Source organism: Notamacropus eugenii, chromosome 1 (genome assembly GCF_028372415.1).
Source record: "Notamacropus eugenii isolate mMacEug1 chromosome 1, mMacEug1.pri_v2, whole genome shotgun sequence".
In the NCBI taxonomy this organism is placed as follows: domain Eukaryota; kingdom Metazoa; phylum Chordata; class Mammalia; order Diprotodontia; family Macropodidae; genus Notamacropus; species Notamacropus eugenii.
Window position 1 is genome coordinate 5613036 of NC_092872.1, and position 20881 is coordinate 5633916.

The window sequence follows — 20881 nt, forward strand, 5'->3', positions numbered from 1 at the left end:
AGGAAGACTCATATCCCTGAGTTCAAATCCAACCTCTGACACTTACTAGATGGGTGACCCTGGGAAAGTTACTGAACCCTGTTTGCCTCAGTATGAGCTGGAGAAGGAAATGGCAAACCACTCCAGTATCTCTGTCAAGAAAACCCCAATGGGGTCTCAAAGAATCAGACACGACTGAGCAACAACAATTAACAGTGAACTGTGAGAGAGAAACCGAGGAATATTGGAAAAAAGCTACAGACAAAAAAACTTGGTGACTTTAACATCATCATCCTCACCACAACTAACATTTAAATAGCTCCATCCACACCAATAGCTTTTACTCTCATTAGCCCCATTTTACAGATGAAGTTATGAGGTGACTTGCCCAGGACCATAGCGCTAGTTAAAGCGCCTGCCCAGGACCAAAGCTCATGAATATCCTGCGGATCCTGAGTCCAGCACTGTACCTACTACATAGCCTAGGTGCCCATACATTGGGTTTAGATCCTTAGCAGCTTTTCACTGTCCTGCTTGGCAACCTGCTAATTCCTCCCCCCCACCTTGTGAAGGTCGGAGAGCTGCTGGTGCTTGAGCAGCACTTCCTTATTGGGAAACTGCCTTCTGCAGAGCAGACAGGCCAGCTTGTTCCAGTCAGTGAGCTTGTCTTCTTCATTCTCCTTTTTGGACAATTCCTCCCGCTGGGGGGACGGTGCTGGGCGAGTCTGGGGAGGGGGGGCCTTCTCTTCTTCTTCCTCTTCTTCATAGTCACTGTCTCCTCCATACTCACCCAAAAGGCCAATCAAAGGATTTACCACCTTGGGCTGCAAAGACAGGAAAACCTCTGTTTCAAACCTTTGTTTATCGAGGTCATTTTTTTCAGTCTATTCCTCATTCGTGTGTTCTGTTCCTCTTCAGGAACACTGAAAAACTTGAAGTTTGCAAGACATTTGAAAGTGAAATGAAAAATAATTTAGCAAACCAACTAAAGCTAAATCCTAGACAAAATGAGGTCACTTCGGACCCCTTCACTGTTCCAGGGCACTCCAATGCCCAGGTTTTACCCTATTCCTTGCTAGTTAGTTTCTCTCAAGTTAAAGTGAGCTGAGGAAGTGGCACTACCGGTCAGAAGGTATATGACTATTAGAGCTAACAAATTTCCCTCTCCTTATTAATTAATTTTTTTGCTTTTTTCTCCTCCTTCTCTCCTAATGGAAAAAATGAAAGAACAAACAAGTATAATCGCTTGTAACAAGTATAATCACTCTCCACTAAACAGATAGAAGGCTGTCTCCACTCCCTTTGAATCCTCTAAAGAACTCTTACTGGTGGTGGGCTCTCTTCCTTCTTCACTGTGGGGGGCAGCGGTTTTTTAAAGACATCTTCTGCAGGGGCCTTCCCTTCACTGGAGACCTCCTGAAATCAAATGAACAGTATGAAACCTAGAATGAAGTTGTCACTTTAAGCAAAATTTACCTCATGAAACAAAGGAGATCATAAAAGGTGAAGAGATATGCCTTGGGTTATTTATTACTTGGCAAACAGAATTGAGCTACTATTTCAAGTCCTGTTCATATCTCTACTCTGACAAGACAGGCCAGTGAAATAATCTGCATTTTACAAAGGGGAAAATATGAAAAAGTAGTCAGGTAGTGAACTATCCAGTCACTGGAATGCAAAGATTTCTTTCTTACCTTAGTGGGTGTACTTCGAGCTTTGTCTTTTTTCTCCCTGCTATCCCTTTTGGAGGCATCTTTCTTTTCATTTGGTTTTCCTTGACTGTTGTGTTTCTTCCCCTTGCTCTCTGCCCCAGGTGACCCAGGGTCTTGTGGTACATAAACTTCTTGCTAGAAGGTTATTGAGAAAAAATGCTAGGATGAGTTTTTTCTCTTGAGAATATTTGTGACAAGGAAAAGTTTCGATTTTGGTGAGGAGAAGTTGGTACGTAGTGTTAGTGATGTGAAAAAAAAGGTGAAAAGAAAACAGTATCAAAGAAACCAGAAAACACAGAAAAGAGCAGAGAGAAGTTCCAAAGGAGACGTACAAGGGGCATACTTCTGTCACTGTCCGGCTAAATTTAGTACACACTTTAAAAAACCCATAAATTCTGTTCACATATAACTCTCTGTTCTGTGTATACTGAAATGTTTTTTCTTTGATGTGTGAGGTCATAATGAGAAAACAAATAATTAAAAAAGAAAAAACCGCAACCATTCTTTACAGAGGTTCTCCATACTTGTTGACCTCCAGGTTATTTTCCCCCATTTTTTTCCAATGACTTTAGAATCTAGATCATCATCTTCTCTTAACACCATCCCCCAGTCATGATGCTCAGGGACTGCCATACTTGTGCCAACAAACTCCCTACTAAACTTACTTCTCTATTCCTTAACTTCTGCTCCAAATATCTACTTCTCCACTCGCTCTTAGTCACAAATCAACATACCACACTTCAGAACTTAAAATCTTTCACCTCCAAAATCTGGAACTTCTAAATTCCACTCTCCAAATGCTACCAGCTATTCTCCTGCCGCTCCCACTGTCACACGAAAACTTAATCTTTACCTTTACAGTCTTTTGATTCCTTGACCAATTCCTTCTCTCTCACTCACTTTCCTATTCAGGCTTTATTTAACTCCATACCCAACTTTATCCTCAAGGTCTTTAACTTTCTCTAGTTCTGGACTATAAACCCTTAATTCCAGGATTGTTTCCATGCTACAGCTTCTCTGCTCTTGCTCCAGAACTGTCAAAGGGGAGAAGGAGAAGATGAACATGAAGTCAAAGTCCTTGCTGCCCAAACCTCCTTTCTCCTCTGCCCTTACCTGCTGGATTTCTGTTTCCCTGAAACTGAAACTATTCAACATAAGACTTCTTCAACCTCTCTTTTGAATTCCTCAAATCTAAGGATCATCACCTTCTTTCTTGTCACATAAGAGATATTCCTGAGAGTCCCTAAGCCTCATTCCTCTACTTGCTTCCATTATTTTATTCATCCCCAAAACCTGCAGAATCTTGTTACAGTAATCACACTGGTACTCTTAAAATTCATGAACATTTATTGCTACCTATATTTTTGAACAAATCATTTAACTTCTCTGGGCCTCATGGGAAACACCCAGGGCAAAGGCACAGGCACGGAAGATGAAGAGGTGTGTGTGTGGTGTGTGTGGAACAGCAATAGGACAGTTTGACTGGACTATCAAGTGTGGGAAGGGCAGTTATGGATAACGTTGGAAGGTAGGTTTGGGGCCAAACTGAAAAGCTTTAAAAGCCATAATAGAGGCATTTGGTTAGCTTTCAAGGTTACTGAGTAGGGGAATTAAATGGTCAAAGCTGTACTTTATGAAAATCATTTTGGCAGCTGTACGGAGAATGGATTAGAAAGGAGAAAGACTGAAGTCAGGGAAAACAATGAGGCTACAGCAAAAATAGAAGAGAGAAGCGCTAAGGGCATGGAGAAGGGGGGGGGGTTGTATGAGTGAGGAAAGAGGGACAGAAGCAAGAGGTGCTGGAGAGAGGAAGGAGGGAAGTAAGCATTGAGGGCCTACTATGTTCTAGGCAATGTGCTAAATGCTTTACAATATTTTTTCATTTTGATCCTCACAACCACCTTATTCTACAGGTTGAAATGACAAGATGCAGCAAATGAATGGATATGTGGGGCAGTGATCAATTAAGGTTAACACTAAAGCTGGGAATCTAGATGACTACAGTGATGATGGTATATTCCGTCTTGTGCAGATCCTGCAATCTGATAGCTTGAGTACCCTCACTGGGGGGGTTTCCACAAGGCTGCCCTGGGCCCTCTTCTCTGTCTTATTGATCTCATCAGTCCCTGTGGGCTGAATTACTTTGTCCAGGCAGATGACTCACAGATTTGTAGACTAAGCCCTAGTCCCTTTCCTGAGCTCCAGTTCCACATGATCAACTACTTCCTGAAGATTTCAGACTCAATACATCCAAAACAGAGTTGTTATCTTTCTCCCTAAACTCACCCCTTTGCCAAACTCTCCTAGTTCTGTGGATGGCACCACAGCTCTGAGTCTTCTGGCTTCATAACATAAATCAGGTATAATGATACCTGATTTCTCCTTCTCCTTCACCTCATATCTGATCAGGTGTTAAGCCTTTCTGTTTCTCAAACCACTTTCTTTTGTACCATGTTTTGTTTTATTTTATTTTATGGATTCTCCCATTCATTTTAATTCTTCTAAGCAACATGTATTTAATAGAAAAGTACGTGTAGAACCCATATAAGACTGTACAGTATCTCAGGGAGGGAGGGGAGAGAGAAGGGAAAAAAAATCTAAAATATATGGAAGTGATTGTTGAACACTGTAAACAAATAAAATAATTTAACTGAAAAAAAAAACCTTTCTGTTTCTATCTCCACAGCTCTCCCATGCATCTCTTTATTACTACTCACACATAGGCCTTCCTTAGTTAAAATGCTCATCAGTTCCTGCCTAGAAAGTTGCAATTGCCTCCTAAACTCTCCCAGTTTTAATCTATCCTCCAAACAAAGGCCAAAGTAATTGTTCCCAAGCACAGGTCATCCATTGGCCTACTTGAAATCCAGCAGTTCTCTACGGGATTGTGTTATTATACACTCTTTTCCCCAAAATTATTAGAGGCTTCTCATTACATGCTGAATAATACCAGAACTCCTTTCATAACACTCAAGGTATTCAACCTGATTCCACTCTACTTTTCTAAACTAATCTCTTCTTATTTCCTTTCACATACTCTTCATTCTAGACAAACAAGGTACATCTCTGCACTCAAATATACAATGGCTTTTTATGCTCTTGCTGGGCTTGGAACGTGCCATCTTTACCTACTGGACTCCTATATGCCTTTAAAATTCAAGTCAAATACCAAATCCTCCTGGGAGTCTTCCATGATCAGACCTCATGAAGTACACAATCTGAGAGACACTGTATTGGACAAAGTGTATGACCTGGAGTTTGGATTCCAATCTAGTTTTTGTGTAACCATGGATAAATCCCCTTAACTCTTCTTAGCCTTGGTTTCCTCATTTTGAGATAGCATGGTATAATCAATCTAGGACCAGGCTCAGAATCAGAGAGATCTGGGTTCAAGTCCTGCACCTGCCACATACTTGTTTAGTGACCATAGAAAGGTAGTTTAACTCTCCAAGCCTTAATCCTTCATTTGCAAAATGAAGGGGCTGGACTAGAGGGCCTCCATGATCCTCTGATTACATCCAGTGCAGGCATCTCTGAGCTTCCTGAAGGCAGGGACCAAGACTTGTTAATCTTTCATCTCCCTGGGGTACCTGACAGAATTCTTTCCACACGTCAAGAACTTAATAGATGCTTAATGATTTTTTTTTAAACCTAGAGTTTTCTCCCTACCCCCAACAATGTTAAATCTAACAATAGTGCTTAAGTTGGGGAAAAGGCCTTTTCAAGCTCCCTTTGATCTTAATAAAATTCAACACAAGCCCTGGGACTTCAAAGCAAGATGGACAAAATGCAAAAACAAGTGGGCAGAGTAGCAGTCTAGGATTCAGTCTGAGTGATTACTGCCAACCTATAATAATGTATAACAAATAATCATAAGATTATAAACTTAGAACTAGAAGGGATTTTAGATACTATATAGTTCAACTCTCTCATTTTTCAAGAAAAGACTAAGAACCACAGAGGCTAAATCCATGAATAATTTAAGAGGCAAAGGTGGGGCTGAAATCTAGATCATCTAACTCTAAATGATTTTCCACTAAGCGTTACTGCCTCCACATCCTTAAACTTAGCATTCCCGATGCAACAGATACATGAATATTCAGAAATTAACACAAAAAGTTTTTCTTTAGAAATAAAGAACAAAGTCAATCTGGAAAGTCAGCTATATAAATAATTTAAGTAAATTTAGAAAAAAAGCATTAACTTTACAAAATGTTCTAATATTAATAGACTTTTTACATCCATTACTCTGATATTAACAACAACACTATGAGAACAGGCATCATTTTAAAGTGAGGTCAGGGGCTTTTGTTTTGTTTTTTTTCAGCTTGTTCAAAGTCACATGGCTAGAAAGTAGCAAAGGTGGCAGTCGAAGGCAGGCCTCTTTACTCCTGGTTCTATAAGCTTTTATTACATATTAATGTGCACTTTCACCAAAAGAATGAAAATTTCACCAAAACAAAATTAAAAAGTCACCTGTGTTTTGGGGTCATAATATGTTCCAGCTAAGGGGTCATAATAGTAACCAGTAACAGAATCATATATGTAGCAGTCAGATGAAGCTAAAAAGAAAGAAGCCAACATTAGTTTTTCTCATATGCATAGGACAGTCATAAATACATACATGAAAGGAACTAGACCAGAGGTTTTATTCCTGTCACAGTTTGGGTGGAAGTGGGAGGGAGAATGTACTATGATGATGGGAGAAACAGAGGACATCAACAAAAACTTCTTTATTAAAAAAAAAGCAATCTGATGGGATTACTAAACTAGTAGCACATGTTAGAACTGGATTTTATCAAAGTATGTGACAAAGAAGAAGAACATGGGGATATTTTAACCTGGAGAAAAAAATATTTAAGGGAGAGATAACAGCAGTTTTAAAATATCTGAAACATGACCATGGAGAAGATAGACAAAAGGTGCAGGGAGACAGACTTGAGGAATCATGGAAATAGAAAGGACTTCATGAGCCATTCAATTCAACTCATAACTTAACAAGAATTCTCTTTATAAAATCTTTGAAAAGTGGTCACTCAGCTTTCACCTGAAGACCCTTGGTGAGAGAACCCTTCTGTAGGCAGCCCATTCCATTTATGGTTTTTTTAATTGTTAAAAGGCTCAATATGGAGAAGAACTTTCAAATATTTAGTTATAACATGGATTGCCTCTAGAAGTAGTGACATCAAGGGATCCCTGGAGAGATCACCATTGGAGACTGAACAACCACTTGTCAAGGAAGTGGAGATGACAGACTATGATTCAGTATTAATAGCATTTTCTATAATCAACAAGCATTTGTTAAACACCTACTATGTGCCAAGCACAGTACTAGTAGGAACTGGGGTTGCATCTACAAAGAATGAAAAAATCTTAATTGAAATGAATTGGGAGAAACAGAAAATAATGAATTTTCAATAAATATTTACAACATGGAAAATCATGCCAGCTGGTATTTCTTGCCTAGCTTTAACTACTGATGCTGAGCCTTGATTCCAAGAAATACCTAAAAACTGAGAAGTATGAGGCTGAGGAAAGAGATTGCTGAGGTCCTCAAGGAATTCTGAGGGATATAGTGGGGTTCTTCAGCAGTTTAGAAGACAGACATGAAGTACCATACCATTTCTTTTCAAGTCCAAAGTGTAAAACTTTGGTATGGTTCAGAAATGTCCCTTCTATTTTTAGGATTATCATAAAATTAGAGACCGATAGCTAGGAGGGACCTCACAGATCTGCTAGTCCAATCTCCTCATTTTATAGAGAGGGAAACTAAAATCAAGAGAAGTGAAGAAGTTCAACGCAAAGAGTAACTACCAGTCCCAGGATCCAAATCCAAATCTTCTGATTCCAAATCTTCTTTTCATAGACTTTTTAAAAAATTTAATTTTTAAAACTTTCAGACCCAAATTCTCTCCCTTCCAACTCCCTCCCTTCTCCTCCCCATTGCCCACCTTCCCATGAAAAACAAAGCCTGATGCAAACATATAGAGTCAAAAGCAAAAAAAAAAAAAAAAAAAAAAAAATTCCTGCTGTGGCCACATCCAAAAAACCGAAATTCCAAAGCCTCAATTTGCACTCTATCTGGAAGTGGCAGCGAGAAGGCTGAAGTTTGAGGGAAGTCCTCTACAGCCAACTATGTGTTAGTTCAGGATCATGCTGAGAAAAGCAGATTGAGTCAAAAAAAGGAGAAAAACTAAAGGTCTTACACTGCTGCCCATGTCGGCCTGCATCTGAGGACCAGTCTGAGTTTCGGCCGCCGCCCTTCCTTTCCCGGAAATATTTTTTACCCTGAAAGAAAGAAGTTGAAGTCTTAGAACTAAAAAGCAAACCACTTGATAATTATTATCTTTCTTCTACTTATAGCTATACTCAGAAAAGAATTCAAGGTCACTTTTTTAGTTATTTAAAGATTTTTAATAACATATCCTCCAACCCCAAAACATTACCTGCTCAAGCCTACCTGGTTATAGTGCATATTGTCAGAGTGATCCCCAGAATCATTTCTACAAAATGAGAAACAAAATACAGCCACATTAACACACATTATCCGCAGCTGTTCACACTACAGTAACCACAAGCGTGCAGGTCCGTACTTCTGCAGAGCTCACACCGCTACTCACGCCACCACAATACCAATGAACTCTTTTCTTCCCATTTTGCAAGTTGGAAAAGAGACCTAGAGACTAACTGGATACGGTTGAGTAAATATTCAACAGACTTCGGGAAATACGAGCAGTTCTGTCTAATGGAATCATCTCACTGAGCCATAGAACACATTATAATAATCCCTGATCTCACATCCCTACATGAGAGGTTCAACTTTTTTTAATACTAAAAAAGAACTCTCTTGTACTAGGCCGGTTGAAAACAATTTCTCTCAAAGATGTAAAGCAAGATGTTTAAATCCTTTGTGAAAGCTCAGAACCTAACAGAACCTAACCTATATTTCCCACTGCTCTACCAAAATCTAGGTGTGAAAAAAGTTGGGGTAGAGAAAGAACAGGCACTAGCCCTAGGAACAAAAAGAAAGATCCGAGGTCCGGGCAGTGCTGATTTAACACACAAGAAACAAAAGATAGGTAAGTAAAGGAATCAAAGAAAGATTAGGTGAAGTTTCATTTATATCCCATCAAAAACTGGCGCATTAAGACTTCTTTTACTTTGAAACTCTCCTCATTTCTTATTTCAGGTACATGTCTACTGTCTTACAATTACTCACATTTATAAGATAAATTTTTAAACACCTTGAAAATTTCAAGAAGGGTCATGTGTTTCAGAGATGGCAGGGAAGGGTAGAAATTTCCCTTTCCTCAGCTGATATGAGTGAAAGGAGCCCAGAAGAGAAAGTACACAGTTGTGCTGGTGATGGTGAGGACAGTAGACCAAGGGAGTGGAGAACCTAAGCACTTGCACCAATGACAGAAAAGGCAAGTGAACTCCCCAAGCATCTCCAGGGTTTTCTACAGGACTTCCTACAGCAGTACAGACAGAAGAGTGTGAAGTGGAGACTGGCCACCACTGCAGAGTTAAAAGCAGCCAGTAACATTTCCTGTCAGCCAGGGAGAGATTGAAGCCTGACAGATGGGAAACGGGATTCTTGGAATTCCTCCCTCTGGAGTCCTCAGCTGGGGATTATGGTGCAGTTTGTAAAGTACAGAGCCACAAACACACAACAGGCTAACATTCTAGATAGTTAAATGAAAAGGACAAGCTACCATTACTAATGAGGAAAAGAAAGGAAAATGAAAATGCTAGCCCGCAGCACCGGCCATGGCTCAAGACCAGGGAAATCTTGTCCCACACACTAGGTTACCTTCGTTTTCCTGTAGCAAGATTCACTGCCACCATCTTCCCATCAATACTGAATGGGGGATCCAAGTTCTGTAGAATCTTCACTACACGAAGAGCCTCCTACGAAAATAAAAGAAAAATGTAAACCAGGAAAGAAAGGGTCTAGATCCTCTGAAATAAAAAACAATACTCACCATCAAAATTGGGAGAAGTCTAATAAATTAGTTAAATGTTTCTTACCTATGTTTCTAAACTTGGATTTTTAACCATATTTCAAATGAAAAGAGGCATAAAACTTCTAAGAGTATGGGTCAGAGTAATGGCTGCAATTTCTTCCCTAGTTATATACGTCAGAGTTCTTATCTGTTCGGTTGTTTTCACTCATCAGTTGATAACTAATCATTCTAGTTCAACACTCTGTGATTCTGGATCATCAAAGTCAACAGAAATACTAATTATTTTCTTCTGGGTCTTCATTAAAATTTTTCAATTAGATACAAAACTAGAAAAAAATCTAACTAATAAAAATCAAAGAAAATCTTAAGATATCAATTGTACTGCAAAAGAAAAATGTCAAAAACATCATCTTTCTGTATCCCATCAAGCACCAAATGTTTTATGTCAAAACCCTATGCTCACTGAATCACTTTTTATCCTATAGCAGAATAAAGAGAAGCTACCACTAATAATTAGTATCATCTCCTATTATCCAAATAAACATGGAGGGGTTGGATAAATTATGAATTCTATCTTACATATGGAGGAAATCAACATTTGGTTCACTTATCAAAAATCACAAATCAAAACAACAGCGACGTGGGAAGATACTTCAGGAGTCCTATCCTTCAGTGCCCTCATTTCCTCATTTCTTCCCAGCTATGTGTGTTTGTCCTTCATTGCCAAAGAAGACAATGCCATCAGAGAAGTGATGACATGACTTGCACTTGACTTTGTTTTGAGTGAGGGAGGGCTGTGCAGGTCACCAGCCTCACTTTTCCTCCAGTGTTTGGATATTTATCAGGATGACTGGAGATGACCCAGGATGAGGCAATTGGGTTAAGTGACTTTCCCAAGGTCACACAGCTAGTGAGTGTCAAGTGTCTGAGGGGAGATTTGAACTCAGGTCCTCCTGACTCCTGCACTGGTGCTCTATCCAGTGCACTACCTAGCCACCCTCTCCCCTGGCTATACTACTACTGGAAACCTCTGACTTTCCCACCATGCCCCAGGAAGCTCCTTACTGGGAAAAATCTCATCATCCTATAAGATCCCATCAGCCTTGGGAGTCACCTCATCCCCACCCTCCATCCATAAGACTGTAGATGGAGTCATGAACTTTGAACTCTCCATTTAAGGAGAGTTCAGCTCAGATGTTTCCTCATTTCTCTCTTGGGCTGTACTAATTTGGGACTTCTGACTTTTCCATCATATCCCATCTTCACCCCTACTTTCCCTTGTGTGTTGTATTCCCTCCTTGGATTGTAAGCTCCTTGACAGAAGGAACTGTCTTTCTTTTTTGTATCTGTGTCCCGAGCACCCGCATATGGGGTCATTAATAAACGGGGACTGAATGATTCATCAATCCAACAAATGTTTACTGTCTTCCGTATAAGGCACTCTGAAGTCACTGCCACAAAGAAAAACTAAGAAATTCCCTCCAGAAGGGGTTTCTGGCTCCTCAGCTCCTCACATGAAACATAACTCAATGAACACAACAAAGAGGCAGCCCCCCAAGACCCCAAATGACAGCCCCCACCCACCATTCTCCTGCCTTCACCATACGAGGTTGGGGCAACTCACCGAGTGCGAATCCAGGTCGATGAAGCCGTAGGTGTGGCCCATGGGGCCAGTTCTGTTCTTGATGATTCGGACGTTGGCGGTAGAAAGTCTGACATATGGTTCTAGTACTTCCACGATCACTTCTGGTGGAGTGGACCGATAAATGCGCTTAAGCATAATAGCTGCAAGGTGACAAACAAGGTGACAGGAAGGGATGAGGGGAGGAAAAAAGATAAAGGTAAATCTGCCAAGATGTAATTAATATCTTGGCAACCCTCCTACAAATACTAGGCCCTTGAGTGGAGTCTTTATTCTGGATAATAGATATCTTCTACTCAACAACACTGATCGCATTCACAAGGTATGCTGAGAGGCCAGGATTTTTTCCCCCTCTTTAAGATTCAAAATTAGAAATCTGAAATGATGTACTGCTGCTTTTCTTGTATCATTCAATCTCTTGACATTTGAAAAATGCAAATTCACAAGATCATAAGCTTAAGCGCTAGAAAGGCCCTCAGAAATTACTTGGGGTCCTACACCCCATTCATATTACAGTTAAGGAAACTAAAGCCCGGAGATAGGAAATGGTTTGCCTAAGGTGAGTCTTAACAATTCTGTGTTCTGGACCCTTTCGGCAGTTTGGGAAAACTTGGCTCAGAATCATGGTTTATTGCCTGCATTCGTAACTGAAGGAAATGCTAATTTTCAGTCAGACGTTAGTGAGAATAAAGGTGTCACTTTTTTCTGATAGAAGTTCGTGAAAGTCCTGCCGTCTACCAACAGAATTTTTGAGGATCAGTCAGGTTAAAAACTCCTCGCCTGAGATAAAATAAGTAGGAAGTAGAAGAACTGAGACTCAAAACTAGGTCTTTCGATTCCAAATCCATCAGCTTACACAAGACATTGTATTAGAAGCAGCTCATGGCCCAGTGGATAGTGCTGGACCTAAAGTCGGGAAGACCCAAGTTCAAATCCAGCTTCAGATACTGACTAGCTGTATGACCTTGGGCAAGTCACTTAAGTGCTTCCTGACTCCGTTTCCTCATCTGTAAAATGGGGATAATAAGAGCACCTACCTCACAGGGTTGCTGTGAGGATCAGACAACATTTGTAATAAAAAAAAAAAAAGTACTTTGCACTTAGTACTGGCACACAATAGGTGCTATATAAATGGTTATTCCCTTCCCTTGTACAGGACAGTTAGACCAGATGATATCAAGGTCTCACCTTGTTCTAAAAGTTCTATGTATCTATGTATAATAGCGTTTATGTATAATAACTTTTAACAATTATATCAGAATATTCACAACTCTAGAAATAATATACTATTCCTAGTATAATCCATGGGAAAGAAGAAAAAAACTGGAAAATTCCCTGCCAACTTATGAGTTAGAAATGTTTTCTTGGAAACATATTGAAATCTAAATATCTACAACTGTTAAACATGAGGATAAAGCTCCAGCCTCTTACTTCTGCTCTCCCCGTCCTGACGTGACTCTCCAGACCACTGCTCCTTCTCAGTATCTCTTCTGGTGGAGGCATCATGACCTTCTCTTCGAGAAGGATACCTTTCTGAGTCCCTCCTTTGCTCTTGGCCTAAGCGTCTCTCTCTTCCCTCTTCACGCTTTTTTGTCTCTGGTTCTTTGTCAGGTGGTGCCTGAGGATGGTTCTGTTGCTTTTCTGGCAGCACTGCTGGCTGTGCTGGTGATTTCTGGGCCTCAGGATAGGTAGTTAATTCCTGCTGAACCTTGGCCTCTGTTACTAGGCAAAAGGAAATACAATGAAATATCTACTATCTGGTTCCAAATTACACGAGCTAGAATTCCAATCTGGCAGCCTGTCTGATGTCTGAATCTACTGTCTCACGAATACTGCTCCTAAAAACTCATCAATGGCCCAGAAAGCAAAGAAAGTCAACTTAATTAAGTCAGAGTCAGATTAACTGATTCAACCTTCCAAGGAGAGAGAATTTATTCTTATTTCCAATGTGGATATCAGGATGACAGTCTATTTTCCTTACTACTATAGCCTCCCCAATACAAGATTAGTTATTGAATTAGACTACAACATATAAAATATTTTCAATGAGTGTACTTTGTATGGAAGACCATTTGGGTGTTGTTGGGAAACTGCAATTGTAGAAAAAACCCCATGTATCAAAGTATACTTAGTGAAAACAGTTGGGAACACCCAGGTCTCTAAAACTGAAGAAGATTCTGAATTTAAACCCAAAAGAAATGAACTGATATATAAACGAATAAATGAAAATACACTAACCCTCTCTTGGAAACTTGCAATATGAGCAAGATGAACGATATCCAACAGTGCTAACTTTACACTGCAAAGGAAAAGAGATAAGCAAAAATTATCAATAAAAATATTTAAAGACCTTTCTGCACATCCTGAATGTTAAAGTCTATGGAGATGAATAAAACTAGAAACCACAGCTATTCTTGTGCTGATGTCACAGAAGAAACAGGCCTAACCTGGTAATCCTAAACTTAAGTCCATTTCTAAGGGCAATAGGACTCTTAAGAATTGCCTTTTGCGTTTGGAGAGGATGCTAATTGTCTACATGCACATTTAAAGAGATTATTTTCTGCATGTATTAAGAAAGTATAAACATTAAAATGAACTTTAAGACAGTTAATACCTAGGATACTGCTTGACTCTAAAACTTTGATAGTACATTGAGCTAAACAGATACAGAATACGTTGAGATAGTGCCCCAATTAATCTCAGACGAAACCAAATAGAGATGAAGTTAATATGCACCAATTACTTTTATGAAGCTAGGATAAAAACATACTCAGCAAAAGGGAGGTGAAGAATATAAACAGCTGATGCCTACAAAAGCCATTCAGGTGACATTTCTAGGAATATCCTAGAAGTGCTGCAAGAAAACAGCATTAACACAAAATAAGACAAAGAGTTTCTATAGAGATCTTCCTCTATTCATGCCAAAGAGACTGGATTATCTCCACACAAGCGATTAGGCAGAGTTCTACAACATACCTCATTTTATCCCACAAGAGTAAAAAATGTAGGTAAATGCCTTCCCATGTTGCTTTCTAGGACAATCTAACCATAGCTGGTTATCAGAGCTTATGTGAGAACTACTTAGAGCTTAGAATAAGAGTCAGCAAACTAGGCCTGGGTGATCTGGACTGTTTTTCTATGCCAGTGATCTAACAATGGTTTTTACATTTCTAAATAAAGTTTTGTTGTATTTAAAAATTTAAAAACTATTCTTAGCCCTACAAAAACAGTTGGTCCTAATTTGCTGACCCTTGACTTAGCTCACAGAATGACACAGTTGGAAGAGAGCTTGGGAAAACATTTAATCTAGTCTGATTTTATAGAGATGGAAGTAATGTCCAGAAAGGGAAAGTGACAGTATCACACAGATCGGGCTGTATAATGCCTATATGACTCCCCATGCCCCTAGATGTCAATATTCTTGGGGAGAAAAAGTCTTTGTCTTAACAGTAGCTAGGGTCTGGGCATCTTATCCTACCTATCTCCACTGTTTTTGTTTTTTAATAACATAATAAGGAAGCATACATTTAAACTGTATATTTGATTTAGATGGGTCAAGACAATTTATAAATAGGTCAAGGTAATTTTAAAAGGTTTTTAAAGTCAGTGATTTTTGGACACCTTTTTGAATGATACTGTCAATTTAAAAATGTGTGACGCTGAAAAAAACTTGGTCTAATAAGAAGGTTGCTTATTATCCTAGAGATTGCAAGGTGTTAGAACATGAAAAAATCATTTGGGACTAAGAACTCAGGAACCCAGGAAACATTTAAAAAGCACCAGCTTCAGAACTAGGAAGTCGAGGTTTTAGTTCTGATTGCCTGGATATGGAGCAAGCACATTTGGGGGGAGTGGGGGAGCCAATCAGGGTCACACAGCTAGTAAGTGTCAAGTGTTGGAGGCTGGATTTAGTCTCGGGTCCTCCGGACTCCAGCTGCCCTGGAACAGAGCCTCAGCTTCCACATTTCTAAAATGACTGGACTGGATGAGATGATCCCTCATGGACCTTTTCTGCTCTAGTGTTCTATGATTGGAGATTCTATTGCCACCAGAAATCCACCACATCAGGCACCAATTCCTCTTCTGTTTATATGGGAAGAGGAGTATAAAAAAGAGGTCACAAGTGCCAGAGCTGGAATCACCACCAACAGAAAGTATGCCTCATGTAAGAGGTCAATAAATGTTAGTTTCCTGATCCTAAGACTGATCTTGGGATCAGGAGCAACACTCATCACATGGACAAAGATCCAATGTTTCCACACCAAGGAAATGGTCTGGTCTGGATTTTCTTCAGCTTTCTAATAATCAAAAGTAAGTTGTGGGACAACTTGACATTACAGCAATAAACATAACCAGGCAGAGTTCCATTTTCTTGGCTCTGGCTCCCTTATCCAATCTATTATCCCTTATTCTTAGGAAAAGAAAAAGACAAGAAATCTCACAACACATACCCGTTTACAATGCCAAAAATCCGGGCTTGGTGAATACTCTAGGGTCACCTCTTTGTCACGAATCTTTAAAGTTCCCTGTTGAGACAAATAAGTTATCAATATAAACTCCCTAGAAAACTGATGTTTTTTTTTCTTTTTAAAGGACAGTGAGGCAAAAGAGCCCTTTCTGCCACCAAAGTATTTAATAAGGATGAAGAAACTTGATTTGCTATAAAGTGAATAAATTGTTCAAGCTACAGTCTTTGGGCTACGTGGCCAGGCAGACTTGTGCTTGGGAAGAAGTACTTCCAACTCCTTGGAAAAAAAAGTCAAATTTCTTCTCAAGCCTGGATCTTTCCATTTGGGAGGCTGTTCTGGGGCAGCCTGCTCCTCACGGAGTACATTCAGAGTGTCCTGATGAATCCAAAGAAGGGTACTTGCTGAACTGAGGTCCAGGGCCAAGGATGAGAAGCGACATCTTCTTTCTGGGGCATGAGGATTCAGGAGCCCATTCTGTTACCTTCCATTCCATGGCTAACTGACCTCCAGTCAAAAAGGCAATAAAGTGATATTAAATTTTCCTTAGAAATATAAGGCATGAGCGTAAGGAAACAGAGGATCATTACTGACCACAGGAAATTAAGATGAAATTTTCATAGGGGGTCACACCCTTAGAGAAGAAAATGATATCTTGATGGTAGCATCACTCTGGCTTGGAGCTGGCAGAGTGAGTTCAACCCAAGGCCTAAGAGTAACGCAGAAATCAACAGGAAATGTCTTTCCCTAAGATTTGGTGCTACCATGAGAAGGGAAGGTTAAAATGGTTTGTGGCTACACAGTTCCCTTGCCTCTGACATTGGTTAAGTCAGATTGTCTTTTTTGTGCCAGGAGAAAACGGATACCCCTGAATAAAAAAATAAGGCACCAAATACCAAGAGATGCAAAGTAGTAACTAGTTCTGCCCAAAACAGCTAAAAACAACTTTGTTTCGATTCACTGCCCTTCTGGACCATTAACCCCTGAGGGGTGAGCATTCTCAAGCATAGAGGGACCTCTCTGTGTTCCAATAGATCTAGGCATTAATTATAAATAATGTGCCCATTCAGTTGGGCTCCATTTTCTAGCTTTGATCATAAAATTTGTCAGAGAATGGTCTTTCTTCCCACTTCACAGACAAACTGGAGTCAGTCCAACATCAAAAACAGGGAATGAACAGAAGATGACATGAAAACAAAAGAAACATACTCCCTTCCACCCAGTACTCCTCTAGATTTCCTATTTTAAGAAAGAATTAGAGACCTGAAAGGAAAAAAATTCAAGATAATTTTTTAAAAAACTAATCAGTGACGGTTAATCAGCTTGAAAAGCTAGAGACTGATATAACTTACTAGGAATACCAGAGAAAATGAAAATCCCTACAGGCATAAGACCACCATTCTTCCCAAGAGGTAGCTAATTATCAATAATATATTTCAATAGAGTTTTAAGAACTAAAGATACTTTTCTCACAACATTTCTGTGAGACAGAAGTGTTCTCTTCACCCTGAAGATGGGGAAGCTCAGGCTGACGACGGTGAAGGGGTCCGAGCCAGGGCTCAGAACACACAAAACCCACATGCGTGTTACTGGCACTGTGCCCCATGGGTAATGGCATCGTGAGCAGAAAGAGCAGAGCGTACGTGGTCTGTCAGCTTTGTCAATGCAGGCAATGGTAAAGAAGGGACCTTGCCAGGCACGACAATCCTATTCATCATTCTTCAGACACTGGTGGTGAACAGAGAGCTGAGGACAGACAAGCTGAAAGGCTTGGATTCATTTTTTAAAATATCTTTAACAGAGCAATGTTCTGTCATCCACTTCAAGTTGAAATTTTAGAACTCAATCTATTAGATGAAATAACTAAAGTTTAATAAAGAAGACATCTTATCTCTTCCTTTTTAATTTTTTCCTGTATTTAGTATTCAATCCAGAAAAGCCACAGAGGCAGGTACTGCTTTCATAACCTATGCACATAACCAGAAAACCAGCTGGCTGACATTCGTAGCAGGATTTTTTTTTTTTAATGCATTCTCAAGAGGTTCAAAAATATTCAGTCCAGGCCTAGTAAGTAGTATCATCCCACATAAGAACCAATGTTACCTCTAGCTCCTGATTTTAATCTGTAATTTGTATCTTCTGATTTCACCACTTGGAAGCAACATATACATTTAGGCACTTCTAATGTCAAATTAATACCCCTTGCATAATATCTTCACAAAATGTTCTTCTTGCTTTGGGGACTCCCTTTCCTTTAGGGCAAATCATTCCTTCTGCCTAAGGGTCTGCATGTCAATATAATGAAAGCTTCTGTTCAATTTTAGACTGCAGAAACAAAGTTATTTTTTAAATGCCTACTTAAGTCTTCCACAACAGCTTTTCCTTCCCTTCCTTTTCTGACACATTGTTAGAAGAAGCTGTAGGTAAAAAAAAAAAAAAAGTCACTAGGACCTTTGAAAGTGTTATTAAGTCGCAATAATGAATAACAATTCAGAAAACCCAATTTAATACAACCGTGCTTACCAGGCATCCTATCAACCAATAAGCTGCCTGTACATTGTCAGCCCTGGTGCGCTAAGAATATTTGATTGCCATCATCACCTTCTCTAGGTTAAGACACAGAAATGCACCAAGGCCGTGCCAGGGCAGGCATGATGGGAGGAAGGAGAGCAGCAGATGAAGACTTGAGCTGTGGGGAATGAAGCCACATGAGGGTCATTCTTAAATACTTATTATTCAACTCTTCACCAAAAAGATGGACCATTTTCCTTTATGCTTCTTATGTGGTTTGTAAATTCAACATCACATTTAAGATTTTTCTTCTACAGATTTCAAGTTCTTGGTTTTAATATCACAAAACTCTGACAAGTCTGAACAATAACAACTGATTGCTCAAGTACCACAACTGACTGAAGTCAACAATAACAAATATTTTTATTAAGCATCTACTTATATACAGGGTCTTTTGTACAGTCACAGGGAAATACAGAAATAAATACACAGACAAAAGCACTGTGAAAATTCACAGGACTCCTCATTTATTTATATCACCTACAAGTAGGGTAGGTAATCTCATAAGAGGTTTCATAAATAAAGAGGCAACTGGGTTGAGCCACAAAACTTTTTCCCTAGTCTTGAACCTGAAAAGACTATGAGTTAAAAAAATGAAAGCAAAAATGAACATGGAAGGGTATTCACGTTAGCAACTTGATACCTCTCCATTCATAAAGCCTGTATGCAACTTTTTTCTCACTTATCAAAGTCAGATACAAACCACCCCATTTGAATATAAAACCATAAAGCCTACAAGTGAGGTTGAAAGAAGGTATGAAAGGCAATAAGTCTCTGTGTGGCAAGAAAAAGCATCATTTTCTAACCCAACAACAACCCAGGCCTAATTATTGAGTTTGATTGTGAACACAGGGGCTACATTCCCACTGTCTCTTATATCCTATGGCTACTGAGAACTGAATTAGAGCAGGAAGATTCTTGAGAAATCTGCAGTCCAAACCCTCATTTTACAACTGATAGGAAATGATAGAGTAGAAATCAGCCCAAGGCCAAACAATAACTAGAAATGCCAGTATTTGTATACAGGTCCTCTCACTCCAAATCCAGTTCATTTTTCTGTGTTACAAGAGAAAAGACTTCTGCTAGATTCCACATTATGCTCTAGTTTTACTTCTACTGATAGTTCTAATTGCCACGGAAATAATACAAATACAAACAAGATAATGGATATTACTCACATTTATACATCACTTTGATGTTTAAAAATTCTTTCCCACAAAATACTTGTGAAATAAGTAGCACAAGTACTATCGCCTCTGTTCTATAGACGAGATTCAGCATCACAAACTATTAAATGACTTCAGATCAACACAAGCTCTGTCTGTTATACCCCAGCGCACGGGAAAACTCCCTCAAGGAAGACAGAGGCAAGGGCTGAAGAAAGACTCTTGTGATTTGTTTAGATACTCAAACATGACCACAATTCCAATGTAGTAGCAGCATTTTTTACCAAAACAATGATGTCAGAAAACTTCAGCCATCCTTAAAAGAAACAGATCCAAAAGATCTGGAATAAGTTTGTAAAAGTCTTAGGAAAAAAATGTCCATTTCTAACTAAATCCCTGAGAGATCGATTCATTAATGGTTAGTTAACCAGTCCCAATTAGGAGGAACAAAATCCTCCATTCAAGGAATAGAATTTGACCTTTGTCTTACCTATAATATCTAAGTATTTCTGTCATGCATAAAAGGAAATACTAGTCTATACTGTAAATTTGTACAACTTGTTACTCTCAGAGGTGGTAGAAGTTTAAAAAATACATGGGGTTAAACATTTATTTAAAAGCGTTATTTTAAATTGTTTCATTTACTACTGAACTTGATAAGCCACCATTCATATTTATAACACTGACCACACAGTCTAGGATGTATAGAATGACTTTCATGTCCATTCAAGATCTAAGTTTCACTAATGTCCTCATCAAGTACATGATCCATGGACACAGTTGACAAGTCTGAAAAAGCACCCTCATTATCCTGCCTGTTACATTAGCCTGATTAGTCTGAGCTATAGCAGGCAAACAAACAAGCAGACAATCATGAAAAAGTATGAAGGTTAAAGAGTGATTTTTATGGATGTCTGGAGCAGGTCTGACACATGAAGCTGACGTCATAGAACTACACTTTGTTGCCACTGTCTAAAGCAAAACTCTTTTTAAGTGTTATTTCCTGTGCTTTTAAGTGCCCACCATATACCTTTAACAGGTATGGCTAAGAAGAGGATTCTTAAAAGAAAATTCTAATTTCATCTTAAATTAAATTTATTTTTTAATTAACAAAAACACATTTTCTCCCCTTCCCATCCATCTCCTCCCTCCCACCACCCCAGTGTAACAAAATAGACAGAGTTAAATAAAAAAAATTCCTGTGCAGGTCATGTCACCCAAAACATAAGCCTCCTTCTTCACTCTCAGTTGGAAGGTGGATACAATGCTTCATTGTTGCTCCTCTGTCACTGTATTGATTAGAGCTTTTAAGTTTTTTCAAAGTTGCTTGTTTTTCAATGTTACTGTTACTGTATAAATGACTCTCTTTGCTCTACTC

The 20881-nt window shown here is 39.2% G+C and overlaps 1 protein-coding gene across 5 annotated transcripts in view; it reads right to left on the reverse strand.

Annotated features, from left to right (window-relative positions):
- The window catches only part of RBM6 (RNA binding motif protein 6), a 100492-nt gene that overhangs the window by 3891 nt on the left and 75720 nt on the right, over positions 1 to 20881 (reverse strand). For 3 of the 5 annotated variants that reach the window (XM_072650676.1, XM_072650674.1, XM_072650677.1), the window contains 11 exons: positions 15752 to 15826; positions 13539 to 13599; positions 12732 to 13016; positions 11283 to 11443; positions 9505 to 9602; positions 8152 to 8194; positions 7898 to 7979; positions 6168 to 6253; positions 1674 to 1826; positions 1306 to 1395; positions 543 to 803 (listed from right to left, as the gene is read on the reverse strand). In XM_072650676.1, coding sequence (XP_072506777.1) covers positions 543 to 803; positions 1306 to 1395; positions 1674 to 1826; positions 6168 to 6253; positions 7898 to 7979; positions 8152 to 8194; positions 9505 to 9602; positions 11283 to 11443; positions 12732 to 13016; positions 13539 to 13599; positions 15752 to 15826 — 1395 coding nt within the window. Of the gene's footprint in view, positions 1 to 542; positions 804 to 1305; positions 1396 to 1673; positions 1827 to 6167; positions 6254 to 7897; positions 7980 to 8151; positions 8195 to 9504; positions 9603 to 11282; positions 11444 to 12731; positions 13023 to 13538; positions 13600 to 15751; positions 15827 to 20881 lie in introns of all 5 variants that reach the window. The other 2 variants (XM_072650675.1, XM_072650672.1) reach the window with 1 other exon arrangement.